Source organism: Cyrtonyx montezumae, unplaced genomic scaffold, assembly GCF_038088225.1.
Source record: "Cyrtonyx montezumae isolate F1298 unplaced genomic scaffold, pur_monq_1.0 scaffold_34, whole genome shotgun sequence".
Classification (NCBI taxonomy): domain Eukaryota; kingdom Metazoa; phylum Chordata; class Aves; order Galliformes; family Odontophoridae; genus Cyrtonyx; species Cyrtonyx montezumae.
In genome coordinates this window covers 5329071-5343192 of record NW_027072039.1, presented here as the reverse complement: position 1 = coordinate 5343192, position 14122 = coordinate 5329071, and the positions used below count along the sequence as shown (strand labels likewise).

General features: G+C 42.6%; 1 protein-coding gene across 4 annotated transcripts in view; it reads right to left on the bottom strand.

The window, feature by feature from the left end:
* Positions 1-14122, bottom strand: part of DYM (dymeclin) — a 151996-nt gene that overhangs the window by 24556 nt on the left and 113318 nt on the right. For 3 of the 4 annotated variants that reach the window (XM_065745241.1, XM_065745239.1, XM_065745242.1), the window contains exon 15: positions 3127-3309. In XM_065745241.1, the coding sequence (XP_065601313.1) occupies positions 3127-3309 (183 nt within the window). Of the gene's footprint in view, positions 1-279; positions 475-3126; positions 3310-14122 lie in introns of those variants that run through there. The other variant, XM_065745243.1, reaches the window with a different exon arrangement.

Here is a 14122-nt window from a genome sequence, read left to right as displayed (position 1 = left end):
GCCCACGCCTCTTAAGGTCAGCTCTGCAGAAGGGAAAAACAGCTTGGCAGCAAGTGAAAAAGCTGGGATTTTGTTTTTGTCATTTTTCTTTCCCTGTGAAGCGCTGAGAAAAGAAAGATGTGCATTCTGACATTTGCTGTTTCACTTCTCCAGCCCAACACGCTGCATTCACAGTGTGTTTGGTAGGAGAAGAGAGGGAGAAAACAAAACTTTTGGGGATTAGCACTTAAGCTGGGTGCCTTCCTAAGGAAAATATCAATCACAGTGCTCACTCACCCCCTCTGGCCCAGGGGGAAGCAAGGCAAAGCCAGTCCTAGGGACCTGGTGTTTTAGGAGGGATGGAATTGCTTCAGGTGGTTCAGCAGCAGGAGAAATGGAAGAGGTTCATTGGCAGAAGGTTTTCAGATCCCCCTTGAAGCCAGGAGAATGTTCAGTGGGAACTTCTCAGAGTGCTCTGCTCCCATTTCCCCACTCCTGGCAAAGAAGGTGAGTAGGAAAAGGAAAAAAAAGCAAACAAACATGGAAAGTGTGTAGCCAGACTCAGGTAATGAGCAGGATCAGGGCTTTTCTAAGGCCAATTAAAGAAAAAAACAACCATAAAGAGTGAGTTCTCACGCAGGTCCTGCAGGTCTGACATAGAAGTTGCTATGCCAGAGTCAACACAGCTCAGTTCATTTTAAAACCCAGCAGGGAAATGCCTTTGGAGAACTCAATTCCCAGTAGGAAATGGCATCCACTGGATCCTTTGCATTGCTCCCAACCTCTTGATTTCTATCACACTGTTCTCCAAAGAGAATTCTTGCAGGTCCTAGCCCAGCCTGTTCCACCACACCATACCTGTCACTGGCATGGCAAAGGCTTAGGAAGAGTGAAGGTAATGAAAGGCAACAACTTCTCAGTATAATCATGAAAAAATATCACCTTTGGTAATTATGAGTGAGGAGTCTCCAGCAAATCCCTGGCACATCTGTGACAGTGACCAAATTATGGAAAGCCTCTGAAACAGAGACATTTCTGCAGTACAACAGAACAGGAACCATGCCATTCCTCTTTCTTCCCCATTCAGTGGAAGAATATCCCAGTTAGCCACAACAAGACACACAATATCCTACTGAGGTGACTTTCTAAAATGTAAAGGAAATTCATGGAAACCAGGAGGTATTTTGAGTTCAGTTTCTTCTGTACAGTGTTAACTGTTCCCATATGTCCAGCATCACTGGTGATTTTCAACTTACTGAAGAAAACCCAGAGGTGGACAACAGAAGTAGTAAAGGAATGTTCTACATGCTGGTGACCCTTCATTGCTCACCCGTGTTGCACCTCGACAATGAAGTGCAGAGGTGTTATCTCCAACGCCATTACTGCAGAATATCCTGAAGGTTCTGAACCCTGAGGCCAGGTCCTGAAACACTGTGCCCAACGCTGCTCCAATCACTGAAGACAAGGTCACTCTTATTTCAAATATTCATGACAAAACCACCTGGCAACTGTTGCAGCTTCTAAAAATCATTACAGATTGTTTATATTCTGAATTTTGGTCAGCTTTCTTCAACACAGAACACTACGGGCCGTATGAGAAAGCTGTTGTCTAAAACATTAGGGGTTGATATTTAACAAAAGGATCTAAGAGCAAGTCAAGAATATGGAGACTGTTCCACAAACACAACCTCTGAGCTTCTAGCAGCATCCAGGTTAGGAATTTTTCTGAGCCGAATCTGGAGTTTGACTTAATCAAAGTTCCTTTTTAGATAACGTCACCATCCTGTGGGGACATGACAATGGAGATCCCACCTGCATCAGTGCTTGAGCAAACTTTGGGAGTCAGAACCTCATTTGTTCCTTCCAGGATTCTGCCCACACATCCACAGCCAAGCTGCCCCAGTGCTGACATCATCTGCCCGACTTCCAAGTGGCAGATGGAACAGTTACAAATTGTTGTCTGTAGCACACAACCATAGCATCACAGAATCATTAAAGTTGGAAAACACCTCTAAAATCATCAAGTCCAACCATCAACCCATAAGACAAAGACTTCTTCTCTATGGGATGGTAGTCCTGTTGATACCAGGTGTGAACCGGAGGACGTGGCAGGGTGGAAGAGGAGTCAGCTGAATGCTGTGTCTTATTCAGATCTGTGAGCCTGACAGCTCTCAGCACTTGCCAGCTGGTGACAGGTATATTTTTAAGAAAAATCTTCTTTTTTTTTTGACATGCTCACTTCTGTAACAAAGGAGCTATTTAAAAACGCAGCGTGCTCCCTTGGAAAGCTTTAAATAGTTTTGGAATGTAGCTGGCATTATGCTGTAACCCAGTATTAAATACTTTTGGGGAGGAACTCTTTAAATTGCTGAGGAAAACCTACATTTAACTGTAACAAAGGAAAGGACACGCTGCTTTCTGTGGGAGGCACGAAGCTGGCAGGTGGAAGGACCTGGCAGTAATGATTTGCCTGGTTCTGGACAAGCAGAAAAGGTCTCTATCTGTCACAGAACCACAAAATGGTTGGGTTGGAAGGGACCTCAGTGACCACTGAGCCATAGAACAGTTGGGTTGGAAGGGATCCTGAAGGGTTGTAAACCTGTACCTTCCCACTTTTAGCTTAAAACTCCCAAGTCCTTCTCCATAGGGTCGCTCACAGTAAGCTGCTCCCCAAGTCTGTACATGTCTGAGATTGCCTTGACCCTGCACCCTGCACTTGGCCTGGATGAACCTCATTCAGTTAATGCAGGCCTGCTTTTCAGCCTGTCCAGGTCCCTCTGGACAACATCCCTTCCTTCTGTTGTGTCACCTGCACCACTCAGCTTGGTGTCATCTGCAAACTGCTGAGAGTGCACTCTGCCCCATCATGTGTCACTGCTAAAGATGTTGAAGAGTACCAGTTCCAGATGGACCCGAGGGACACCACTCATCACTGTACCCACCTGGATGTGGAGCCATGGACCACAGCCCTCTGGCTATGACCATTTAACAAATTCTTTATCCACCCAATAGTCCAGCCTTCAAACCCATTTCTCTCCAATTTAGTGATAAGAATCAACATGGAGATTACAGGTATTTCCCACCTCTCAGAAGAATAGAAGGATCAAATAAAAAGCATGTGCAACCTTGAAAGAAGGGGTCACCCACCAGATCTATGTTCTGCATGATGTCCTGGAAGGAGGGGTGGGTCCGGAATTGCTCGAACAGATCACGCTTGTAGAGCAGTGCATACACCAGGTTGGGGTTGTGGTGGAGGGAGTTGGTCAGGCAGGAGTTGATGATCTCCAGCATCATCCGGATCACCTCCTCAATCACATTCAGGTCTTGTGCCTGCAAGAAAGGAATAAAGGTGAGTGTGCCCTTTCCCATTGTAAAATACATGGGGTAATAAGGACAGTTCACAGTGACTGTTACTAACAGAGCTCTTAGCTGGTCATTGTCTCTGTGGTGAGCTAACCCAGCATGCCTGAGTTTTGGCAAAGAGATCTGTCCAAAATTTTATCTGTAAATGTACTGTGTTCAGCCTTGTAGATTGCCTCTCTCAACGGGAGCCACTGGCTCATCCCAATGAGCAAATATTGCAACCACATTCACTAAAGGTTAAGCAAACTTGGTCTTTCAGCGTTATCAACACGTCCTCAATTCAATACATTTTATGTTTGGTCCCTATCAGGAAGGAACAGGGTCCCTCCACACATCAAACAAAATGCTGCGAGACCCCACAGGTCTGGCACAAGTGTGAATCACACCAAGCAGTTGAGCTTTTCTGCACTGTAGGAGCACTGAGGCCACTGGCACCTATTCTGACTGCCTGCAAAGCAGCCATTTTCTGAGTTATCAGGAGGCACTACAATACCTGGTAATGAGGCCATACCTGAGACAGCATTCTGTTGACTCATAGAAACATTTGAGACTGGAAAAAAACCTCTGCAATCATCGTGTCAAACCCCAGCCCATTCCCTCCATGCTTGCTTTGAAAGTTGTTTAGCAGTGATGTCAGGCTAACTGCAGGTTAAGGGTTCCTTTCTGAATGTGAGGTTCTCCTTTTTCAAAACTCAGCCCCGGCCACAGGAATTACTGCTGTGCTGTCACTAACAATACTGGTAGAAGCCCTTACAACCAAATCACTGCAGCCACTTCATCTGTCCATGGGATTGCATTCTCTTTTGACTGAAGCAATCCAGAACGTGGATGGATCCTCTGCAGCCTCCTAGTCTGTATGCTGTGAACCAGCATCCCACTTAGATGCCATGAAATGCAAATAATGCAAAGTCTTGGAAAAAAAAAAAACAGGAATCATTGCTTAGCTGGAATCTGAAGAAACACCAAAATCTGCTTTACTCATTGGTCAAGCAGTGTCTGCCCACTGACTTGGATTGATTTCCCTATATGGTATGTTACAGTGGCTTTTAAGAAGCACTGAGCAGTACTTAACTCACTTTTCAATTCAGCAGGACGACCCAGTGACTGAGATACTATCCTAAAACACACAGGATGTGTACAAATCCTACAGCCCCATGTACCTCCCCCATACAATGGGAATACAAAGCAGGGATGCCTCCCAGAATCACTAGGTTGGCAGCACGCACATGTGAAAAGAGAAACTCTTCCACCACTGTGGCACAGGCACTCCACAAGCAACTGAAACCAGATATTAAACTTAAAGAGACTCTTCCCTTCACTGAAGGCCTTACTTTGTTAGCTGTAAGGTCACTCAAAGCTGTCCAGCTGTTGAACAGTCGTCCTTCTGGTCTAAGAGCACCTTACATAAGGGATGGGATTTGCTAAGAATGAACTAGAAAAAGACAGACGTGGGACTGAATCTCAGCATTCCTTCCCTTGTCTATTATCTGGAGAGCTGCATGCTCCTACAATTAGTGGTTAAAGTATTTGCAAAAGCTTAGAGGTTTTCAAAACAGGAAAAAGCAAGCAGAAAGCCAAGGACTGCGTTTGGATAAGAAAATGGAGAAGTGCTGTAAGGGCTGATAAATGCTGTGTGTATCTGTTGCTCTGTGTTCACCGTATCAGGGTAGGATACCTCTGCGTCCAGATGTGGTGCCAGGACAGATAGTAAGAAGGTTATGAAAACATTTTGCAGTTAGAGAGAATAAATAGTTTATCACCTTGCAGACTGACCCCCAGAGCAGCTGAGCACAGCTGAAATGCAAAACACAGATGGCCAAGGTATCAGCACACAGGAATACTGCTCTTGGACTGCACAGGCTGCAATAAGAAAAGCCAGAATTGCTGCTGGAGAGGACAGGCAGATGAGTTTCTATCTATTAAGCACCAGTTAGAAGCAGTGGCATTTTCTCACTGCTTACCATTGAGAAATTTGATGTGCCATTCAGACTGCAAATAGTTGCAGCATTCCTTTACCAAACAGCTCTGAGGATGATGCCTCCATCAACAGCGATCAGTGCAAGTCTGCCCCTTTTTTTTTTTGTGCCCATAGAGATGTTTACATCCATCATCACAAGAAATGTGGAAGCTAAGGGCTGGTTGCTGACTTTCTGAGAGGGAAGCCCAAAAGAAATGGGCATTCCCATCTGCCATTACTGTAGGTAACCACAGATAACCCCTCGTGTTTCCTCTTCTGGGTAGAAATTCAATGTAGTCACTTTTTTCAAATGACCCCATTTTCCAACAGAAAGAGCTAGGCAAAAGGCAGAAGCCTGCTCATGTTCTGGAAGCACGTGGAACAAGGCAGCAGGCACAGATACAAAGCAGCCTCATTAATGACTGTGTCTCTGGATTACTCTTCCAACCGTGCTGTTATCTCCCCACTACATCCCCATCCCAGATAAGGAGGGGGATACATACACAGAACCCTGTTCTGAGTTGCCTGTTTCTCTTTGTTAGTGTAAAAAGGAACAAACAAGTGACAGTGGCAGCCTGGAAGCAGGCTGACAGAATACAGAGGGAAACAAAACCAGGCCAGAAATGAGAATGTAATCTGCAAAAAAAAAAAAAAAAAAAAAAAGAAAAGAAAAACCCCCACCGAACAAACCCCAAAAGTGTGAGTTTGATAAACACTAACAAGAAATGCACAGATGGGAAGCACAAAGCTAAGGCAACCCCTGGGGAGAGCTGGAGCATCCTGAAATATCACCACTGTCCTTAGTGAAATACAATGAAGAGGTAATGATGCCTTGATTCCACAGAACTCAGTATTTGCTGCTTAATTTACAGCACTCATCTTTCAGTTTTCCCATGAGAACATTCCCAGTGCTTATTGCTTCTGATACGACCAACACTAAATTAATTTTTGTTTTTATAATAGCAGTTGAAAAGGCTCTGTTAGGAGCAAACGCACATCTCCAGCTTCTCAGTGTTAAGGATTCTTAGGAGACAAAAGGTTCATAGGTTCATAGGTTCATAAGGTTGGAAAGGACCTACAAGATCATCTAGTCCAACCATCCTCCTATCACCATCCCTACCCAACTACTAAATCCAATCCCTAATCAATCCAACTATCAATACCCAACTACTAAATCAATCCCTGGTGAGCTGCTCATGGCAATGCTGCCACGCTGATGCGAGGATACAGAGAGAAATGGTGGAATGAAGGTTGCAGCCTTGCAGTGAATGGCCCTTCTCCAGATCCATGACACCACATGCAACAGTTTCAATGGGATTCATCCCCTCTGAGAAACATAAGCATAAAGCCTGTAATCAGAACCAGCTTCAGTTCATTTTCCATTTGATTTTTTTTTCCAGCTAGCTTCCATAGATGCTAGGGAATGCTTGAAGTGATTGTGATTTGGGATCTTCAGTAGTTAGCTCTTCCACAACTGCTGTGATGCAGCTGTTACATACTCAGTGTGCCATATGCTGGTGTGGAAGAGGCAGGCTGGCACTCGAGGGGATTTCACCTTGCTAACACAATTCAGCATCATCCACAATTACAGCCCTTCCCTTTCCTCTTTACGGGGGAATTCCTACAGTTAAATACTTTCAAGTAATTCACTCTGTTTTTAGTTCCTTTCAGAGAAGCATGCGTGTTTTGTTTGTGTTAGCTTTGGGGGGAGAGCTTCCAGGAGAGCCATTGGATTTGCATGGGTTTTCAGCAGAAAAGAAAACCTTCAACAAAATCAGTGTGCTCTGCTAAAGGAGTGGAAGAGTGGAGGGGACAGAAGGAACTGCACAGTAAGCCAGTGTTACACCCACTTTACAGATGAACTTTGGAGCCAATCAGTAAGCAATAGAAATGTTTGTCTTTCTGTTTTAGTGGCATATATATAGCACAATAGTCATGTCAAACCAAGACAACTGTTGGCCATAATGTAAAGTGGTGGGAAAATTAAGTACCGAGAGAGAAAATTTAGGGCTTACATGAAATCTATCCTCAAAACTGCACTCAGTTTTCCCAAGCCATCCCATTTGCAGCAGGAAAATATCAAGCTGTTTCTAAGGACATATAGGAAAGGTGCAACTCTGCAACCCTTACATAAGTGCACCTCATGCAATGTCGTGGTTCTGTATGCTTTATGAGCACTCTGTAGCTAGCCCACTGCTCATCTCCTGCCTACTTCTTCACCTCTTCTTCCTTCCATGCACTTGCTCTTTCAAATTCCAGTGCTAAAATTCCTCACATTGAGATACTTTAATTTATCCCCAGTAAATCAAGGCTCCCGATCAATCAGAAGTTTCTAGATGTTGGCCTAGAATGCTGTGTTTCCTAAGCTATTGTGTTAGTAAGCCTTCTCTACTTTCAAAGGAAAGACCAAGCACTCACACAGACCCTAAATGATGATAAGGCACTGAAGTGATGGAGAGACTCAGATTTTGGCATTTTTCTTAGACCAGGATTCAGTAAGGCAGCTGCAGGAGATGCTTCATGCTGTGGAACTGTAGATAGTCGTGCCCTCTGGCATTTCATCCCAGACCAGCATCCAGCCTTTTGGTTCCAAATTTCACTTTTAAAACCTCCCATCTATTCCCAGTGCTGAATTCCAGGCTGGAAAGCCAAGGGCCGGCAAGCTTCCTTCTCCAGTGATTTCCAGATGCCAAAATTACAAGGTCCAGTAAAACCTGGGAGGCAACCATCACTAGAGAAGATGACAATGACATTCATGCTGTAGAAAATTCGAGTTAAACCTGCGAATTTGTATCGCTCTCAAATCATACTTGAGATATGGTGAAGTCCTCTTTCAGTTGAAAGGGAAAGTTGTCCCTGAAAATTTTCTATTTCTCCTTGAAATGAAGCAGATGAGGGACACCGTTAGTGGGCTACACGGGGATGGGTTGGGGTTGGACCTGGTGATCCTGAAGGTCTTCTCCAGCCTTCATGATTCTGTGATTCAGTATTCCCTAGAGGTACGTGAAGACTGTTTAGCTTGACTGGTAGAACAGGAAAGGACAAGTTTCACGTGAAACCCCACCTCCACCATCCGAGGGCAGGCAGATCATGGTGATACAGCTTTAATTAACAGAACCTGTCTATCTTGAACAGAGTTCATGGACTTTAAAGAAGTTACTCAGATGAAAAAAGTTTCTGACTCCAGCACTCCACATCCAGTGTAGCTGTTACCAGGAGAGCTGCTGGGAGGTTTCGTGCAGTGACTACTGCTGCATGAACTGAAACTCCAACACTTCCTAATTTGTTCTTTAAATTACATGGCAGGTCTTACGTAACATTCACATCAAGTCTCACATTTTTGCATTTAATATGTAAGTGGTACTTAATGAATGCTCTAGACCTAAAAGGTTGCTCCTTGAAGATGACTTCTGATGAACCTCTTTGGAAGCAAGTGATTCTCCAGAAAAGAAACACCTGATATTTTTGCTTTATTATTCTATGTGATACTGAGCTGAAGTGCAGAAGCTCTTCTACCTATTGCAAAGACAGAAAAACATTACATCTTGGACAGAGGCAGCAAAGACCAATTAACAACTCCAATGAACCAGTTTTCACATTCTCCCTTCACACCTCCCATACTCTGCACAGTACAGCAGTCACAGGAATGTAACACATCCACCAGATCCTTACAGCCTCTTTGCTCATGCATCATGACTATATCCTATATTAGCAACTATATCCTTCACCCTTGCTAATATATTAGGCAGGAACAACTATGGCACTCACTGCAAAACATCTGAGAGTGTGTTTTCTAATGGAACAATCACTGTCACTCAAGAAAATCACTCCCTGCTACAGACCTCTCTTTGGTATTTTAATTGAGAAAGCAATTAATTTTTGCTTTTAATTGAGAAAGCATAGAAACAAACTGAACAAATATCAACCCCTCACTAGAGCTGTCAACTGCAAAGAAGCCAAATTTAAAAGTTCTGCACTGGTTCCTCACTGATTAAATACTGTGGTTCAGCATCTTTGCTGTGACATTCAAAAACCAACACTGCCTTCTACATATGACAGTTGTGCTCCACCCAAAGTACCACTCGGGGCAATTCTGACTTTGTTTTAGAGTAGAAACTTCGCTGAGACTATGGAATCCACAGAAATAAACACAGACTGCACCAAGTTTCCACACTAATCCAAATGGAAAATTGCTCACTATTTTGCCTGATAACTCATAATGCAGTCAGCAGCACAAGACTTCTGCCTTTTTGCCTGTAGGGTGGGACTGCTATGGAAAGGGCACATAAAACTACTGATGGTGGTGCAGCAGTGCTCTTTGTGTGTTGTAGTTCTGTAAAGTGTTAAGACAAAGTAAAGGACAAAGTTCAGGTCTCTGAGAACACTGACACCCAACACGCCCAAAGTGTTTTAAGACAGGGGATGTAACAGCACAGTTGGAAGAGTAATCCAGATACACAACCACTGGTGAGAACACACACATACTACACTCAGACCAAATCACCATCAGCAAACATACTGAGCATACACAGTAAAGATGTGAGAAACTGATCATAATTAAAAGAAGCACAAGACATGGTTAGTGAGTGCATTGGGGATGGGCTGGTGGCTGAACTTGGTGATCTTAATGAGTTTTCTTCCAACCTTAACGATTCTATGTTTCTGTGTTAAGTAAGTGTTGCTTTTACCACTTTCTATCTTATTGCCAAAGAGCATCCCCCTGGACAGGATAAGGCCCCTGCATCAATTCTGATCACACAGGAACTGAGGAGTAGTGCTCATGGTCTGCAAGCACACAGCAGCCACAGCCTCAATAATGAAAAATAAACCTTATAACTGAGACTGAGCAAAGCTAAAACCCACAGAACGGAATTCTAGCAGTTTGTACTCACAGGTAGCTATATAAAGACAAAAATATAATTAACAGATGACATTTTTCAGAAATACAGGGGGAAAAAATGCACTGTCCAACAAAATTTCCTGGAATGTTTATGAAAACCTTCATAATTGGTTCTTCTGAATTCTGCGTAGCCTGGTTTGTTATGCACAGCAGCAACAGACAGATAACATGAGACAAAGATGGACATAATGGAAAAACCTGCAGCTATTTCTTCAGATGCCAGCTTTTGGTTTTCTCTGCATTGCACGTGTCCCTGATTTCTCTACCAGTGCTGTGAATGAGCTGCTGATTTGGCAATTTAAAGATGTTTCTTTAGGTTGGTTCTTGTTCACAGAATGGGTTGGTTGGTTCTTATTCTATAGAACAGGATGGTTGATTGTCCTATAGAATGGCATGGCTGGGTTTTGTTACAGAATGGTTGGTTATAGCATGGTTGGTTCTTGTTCTATAGAATGGGATGGTGAGAGGGTTTTTTTTCTATAGAACAGGATGGTCAGGTTTTGTTCCATAAAATAGGACAGTTGGGTTTTGCTCTGCAGAATAGGATGGTTGGTTCCTGTTCTTAGCAAACCAGTTCTTTCAGATCAAGTATCAGAGCCTTTTCTCTTTGGGAACTTTTGAAAGATGTTTCTCTGAAGCAGTTTGATGTTTGGTGTTTCATTGACAGAAGGCTGATGTGGAATGACTACCAGCTTTTTTTTTTTTAACATTTCTTTGCCATTAAAGTTAGGGAAAAAAGGCTAGCTTTTATGTCAATTAAGCAAAAGCAGTAATGAATCAACCTCCTGACACTGCTTTAAATTTAAAGTTGCAGAATTAAATACTCCAAAGGCAGATATCATGACAATGAGTGAAAACAAAGGTCTTCCCTTCTCCCAAGGATGCATGTGTTAATATGCAATTTAATTACAAATCTGTGCAAATGTAATCACACAGAGTCTTTAAAGTGCTGTATTTTTTACCTAATTCATATAATGTTAAGAAGTGTTACTTCCTGTCCAATTTCTATCTTTTTTTTATCCACTTCATACCAACACCATCTTTCAATGTCATTGAATAACTCGTTTGTTGTTGTTTTATTATTGTTTTATTTATTTATTTTTTAAACAACAATAACCAACCAAAAACTAGATGTGTGCCCATAAAATTAGAAGAAAAGTGGATGGAAATAGGAGGTGAGATATCAAAAAGCTGTAGTGCTTCGCCAGTGTCTCATACAGAAAAAAAAGTAATATAAAATAATTCCAATTAGCATTTTGTACTGAATGGCCCAAAACGGTTTGAGCAGATTTCCTTCTGTGTCCATTTCCTGCCCTTTACAGGGTGTAATATTTAAAAACAGAATTACTGGGATGTTTGTAACATATGGAAAAACAGAATCATAGAATCACCAAGGTTGGAAAAGACCTCCAAGATCATCCAGTTCAACCATCCACCTGTCACCAATAATTCTCTCTAAACCATGTCCATCAACACAATATCTAAACATTCCTTGAACAGCTCCAGGGATGGTGACTCCACTGCCTGGCCACTCTTTCAGAAAAGCAGTGTTTCCTAACTTTCAGCCAATACAAACCACAGCTCCTCCTGAAAACCTCTGCACATCCTACATGTGTGAACTACTTGGCCTTCCCCGAATGGATGAGGCCACCCATAGGTCAGCTCCCAGTATCCTCCTTTTCTTCTTGGGAGCAGGAAAACCACTTGAGGACAATACCAACACTGGTAGGTAAAAACAAAAGCTAAAGATGTTCCGAAGGCCAGTAGTTACTGTTTTTCATCCAAGCACATCAAAATTCTTTATCAGCCTGAAGGGACCAAATGCTGTCCTACAATGTAGTAACAGGAGGTATTTAGTGAGGTCTTTCTTTCTTAATGGTGAGATATTGTGCTGCATCCTACCTCAGGCCTTTCTAAAATCACTGTGTTGCATCAGGACTGTAGTTCTCCCAGATGCAACACATACAGATGCACAGTGGAAAATCAGCACACACATTTCTACTCTTCAATTCTGGGAGGGAGGAAGGGACCCTGGAACAGTGCTCATAAATGAGAAACATGAGAAACTGCTCAAACAGTGCTCATTTTCTAAGCCAAACTCCAGCACTATCTTTAGCTATAGTCATAGAATCACAGAATTGAGGCTGGAAAAGGCTTCCAAGATCCACAACCCCAACTGCAACCCACCCCCACCATGCCCACTGACCATGCTGGAAATGCCACATCTCCACGGCTCTTGAACACCTCCAGGGATGGGGACTCCACCACCTCCCTGGGCAGCCCATACCCCCTTCTGTTTTATGAATGCTCATAGTGGCCTTATCCAAGTGGCCTTATCCAAAACACTTCTTCCAAGTACAAAAACAAAAGTACTGTCATTTAATAGCCTACAAAGGTTCTTCCCATTTCATCAGATTTTGTTCTCATCTCATAGATCTGATCAAAGATTTTTAATCAGGTGCTGCTGCAACACTGCATATTCTAAAATCAATACAGATACTGATGCCTGTCCTTATTTTCCCAGGTGTTGAGAGGTCCTAAGTGAAATAACACTTCATGCCATCTGTGCACGTAACACAATATCAGATACCACTGAGACTTTAGTGTAACACAGAACAAGGAACCAAGAACATCTTTTTGCATCTGCAAAAAACAATGTAGTTGCCCCCAGATCCTTCAAGCACATTATCAAAAAGATGCAGTAATGCAAAAAACTGTAAATACACTACTCGTTCTGACTAATATTGAGAAGTCTAATCAGACTGAACTTCACTAGCACTTCCAGCACAGGATTTTAAGGCAGTTTGTTCTCTCTGGATAGGGATAATTTACACTCCTTTTTCTCAGGAAAGTTTCCAATTCATTTTAAGAAAAAAAAAAAAAAAGAAAAAAAAACTGACAAAGGATTGAGACAGAACTGCAGAAATTTGCAGTTACTCAGTACAAGATCTTGCTTTAGATTTGGGTTCGGTTGGTGATTACAGACTATTCTGAAATGACTATTTTTTGATGGTATAAAAATAGGGGAATTAGGTAGGAGAAATATTCTTTAAACTAAATGTACTTCATCTGAAGGAGGGTATGACTAATATTTAGAAAACGTATTTATAGCCTCTGGCTCAATAATGGAGTGGGGACAGGCATACTCAAGAATAACCTGACACTGAAAGTGTCACTTCTGCCCATGAGCCACTAGCTCAGAGTGATCAAAAAGAAGGCAAGTTGGTTCAAAACAGGATTGCCTCCTTACTCGGTACAGCTCCAACTGCTGGAACCCACACCCCACACAAAAACATAACGATGGGACACTGGCTTACCAGATACCACACCTTAAGGACAGCCTAAAAACCAATTTCTTGTCCAATTGTATTTGAAGCTTGTTAAAGCAGCCAACAAAAAGGTCTAAAAACACATATACTGAGATGAAGCTGTTCAGTGCATTAACTATGCACGTTAATTAGATGTCAGGGGGGAAGTTCTTCACTGACAGAGTGGTGAAGTGCTGGCACAGCTGCCCAGAGAGGTTGTGGATGCTCTGTCCCTGGAGGTGTTCAAGATGAGGTTGGATAGAGCCAATCTGGTCTAGTTCCAGATCTGGAGGTTGGTGGCTCTGCTGTGGGCATTGGATCTTGATGATACTTGGGGTTCCTACCAACCAAAGCCATTCTATGATTCTATGACTAATGCAAACAAACAAACAAAAAACCCCTTATTAAGTTACTTAATGACATACAGTAATTGAGAAAATAGAGACAAAAATGGCATTGAAGAGAGTTGGGCAGTGCTTCTGGTGAAAACTGGGTGGCTTCTGAGTTAGGAGAAAGTAAGTGACTTTAGCTTTTCTTTCCCAGTATTTATGTAATATGGACATATCTCAATTAGGAGTCTTAATTTAGTTTGTTAAAAGTTTTCCATTCTGCCAT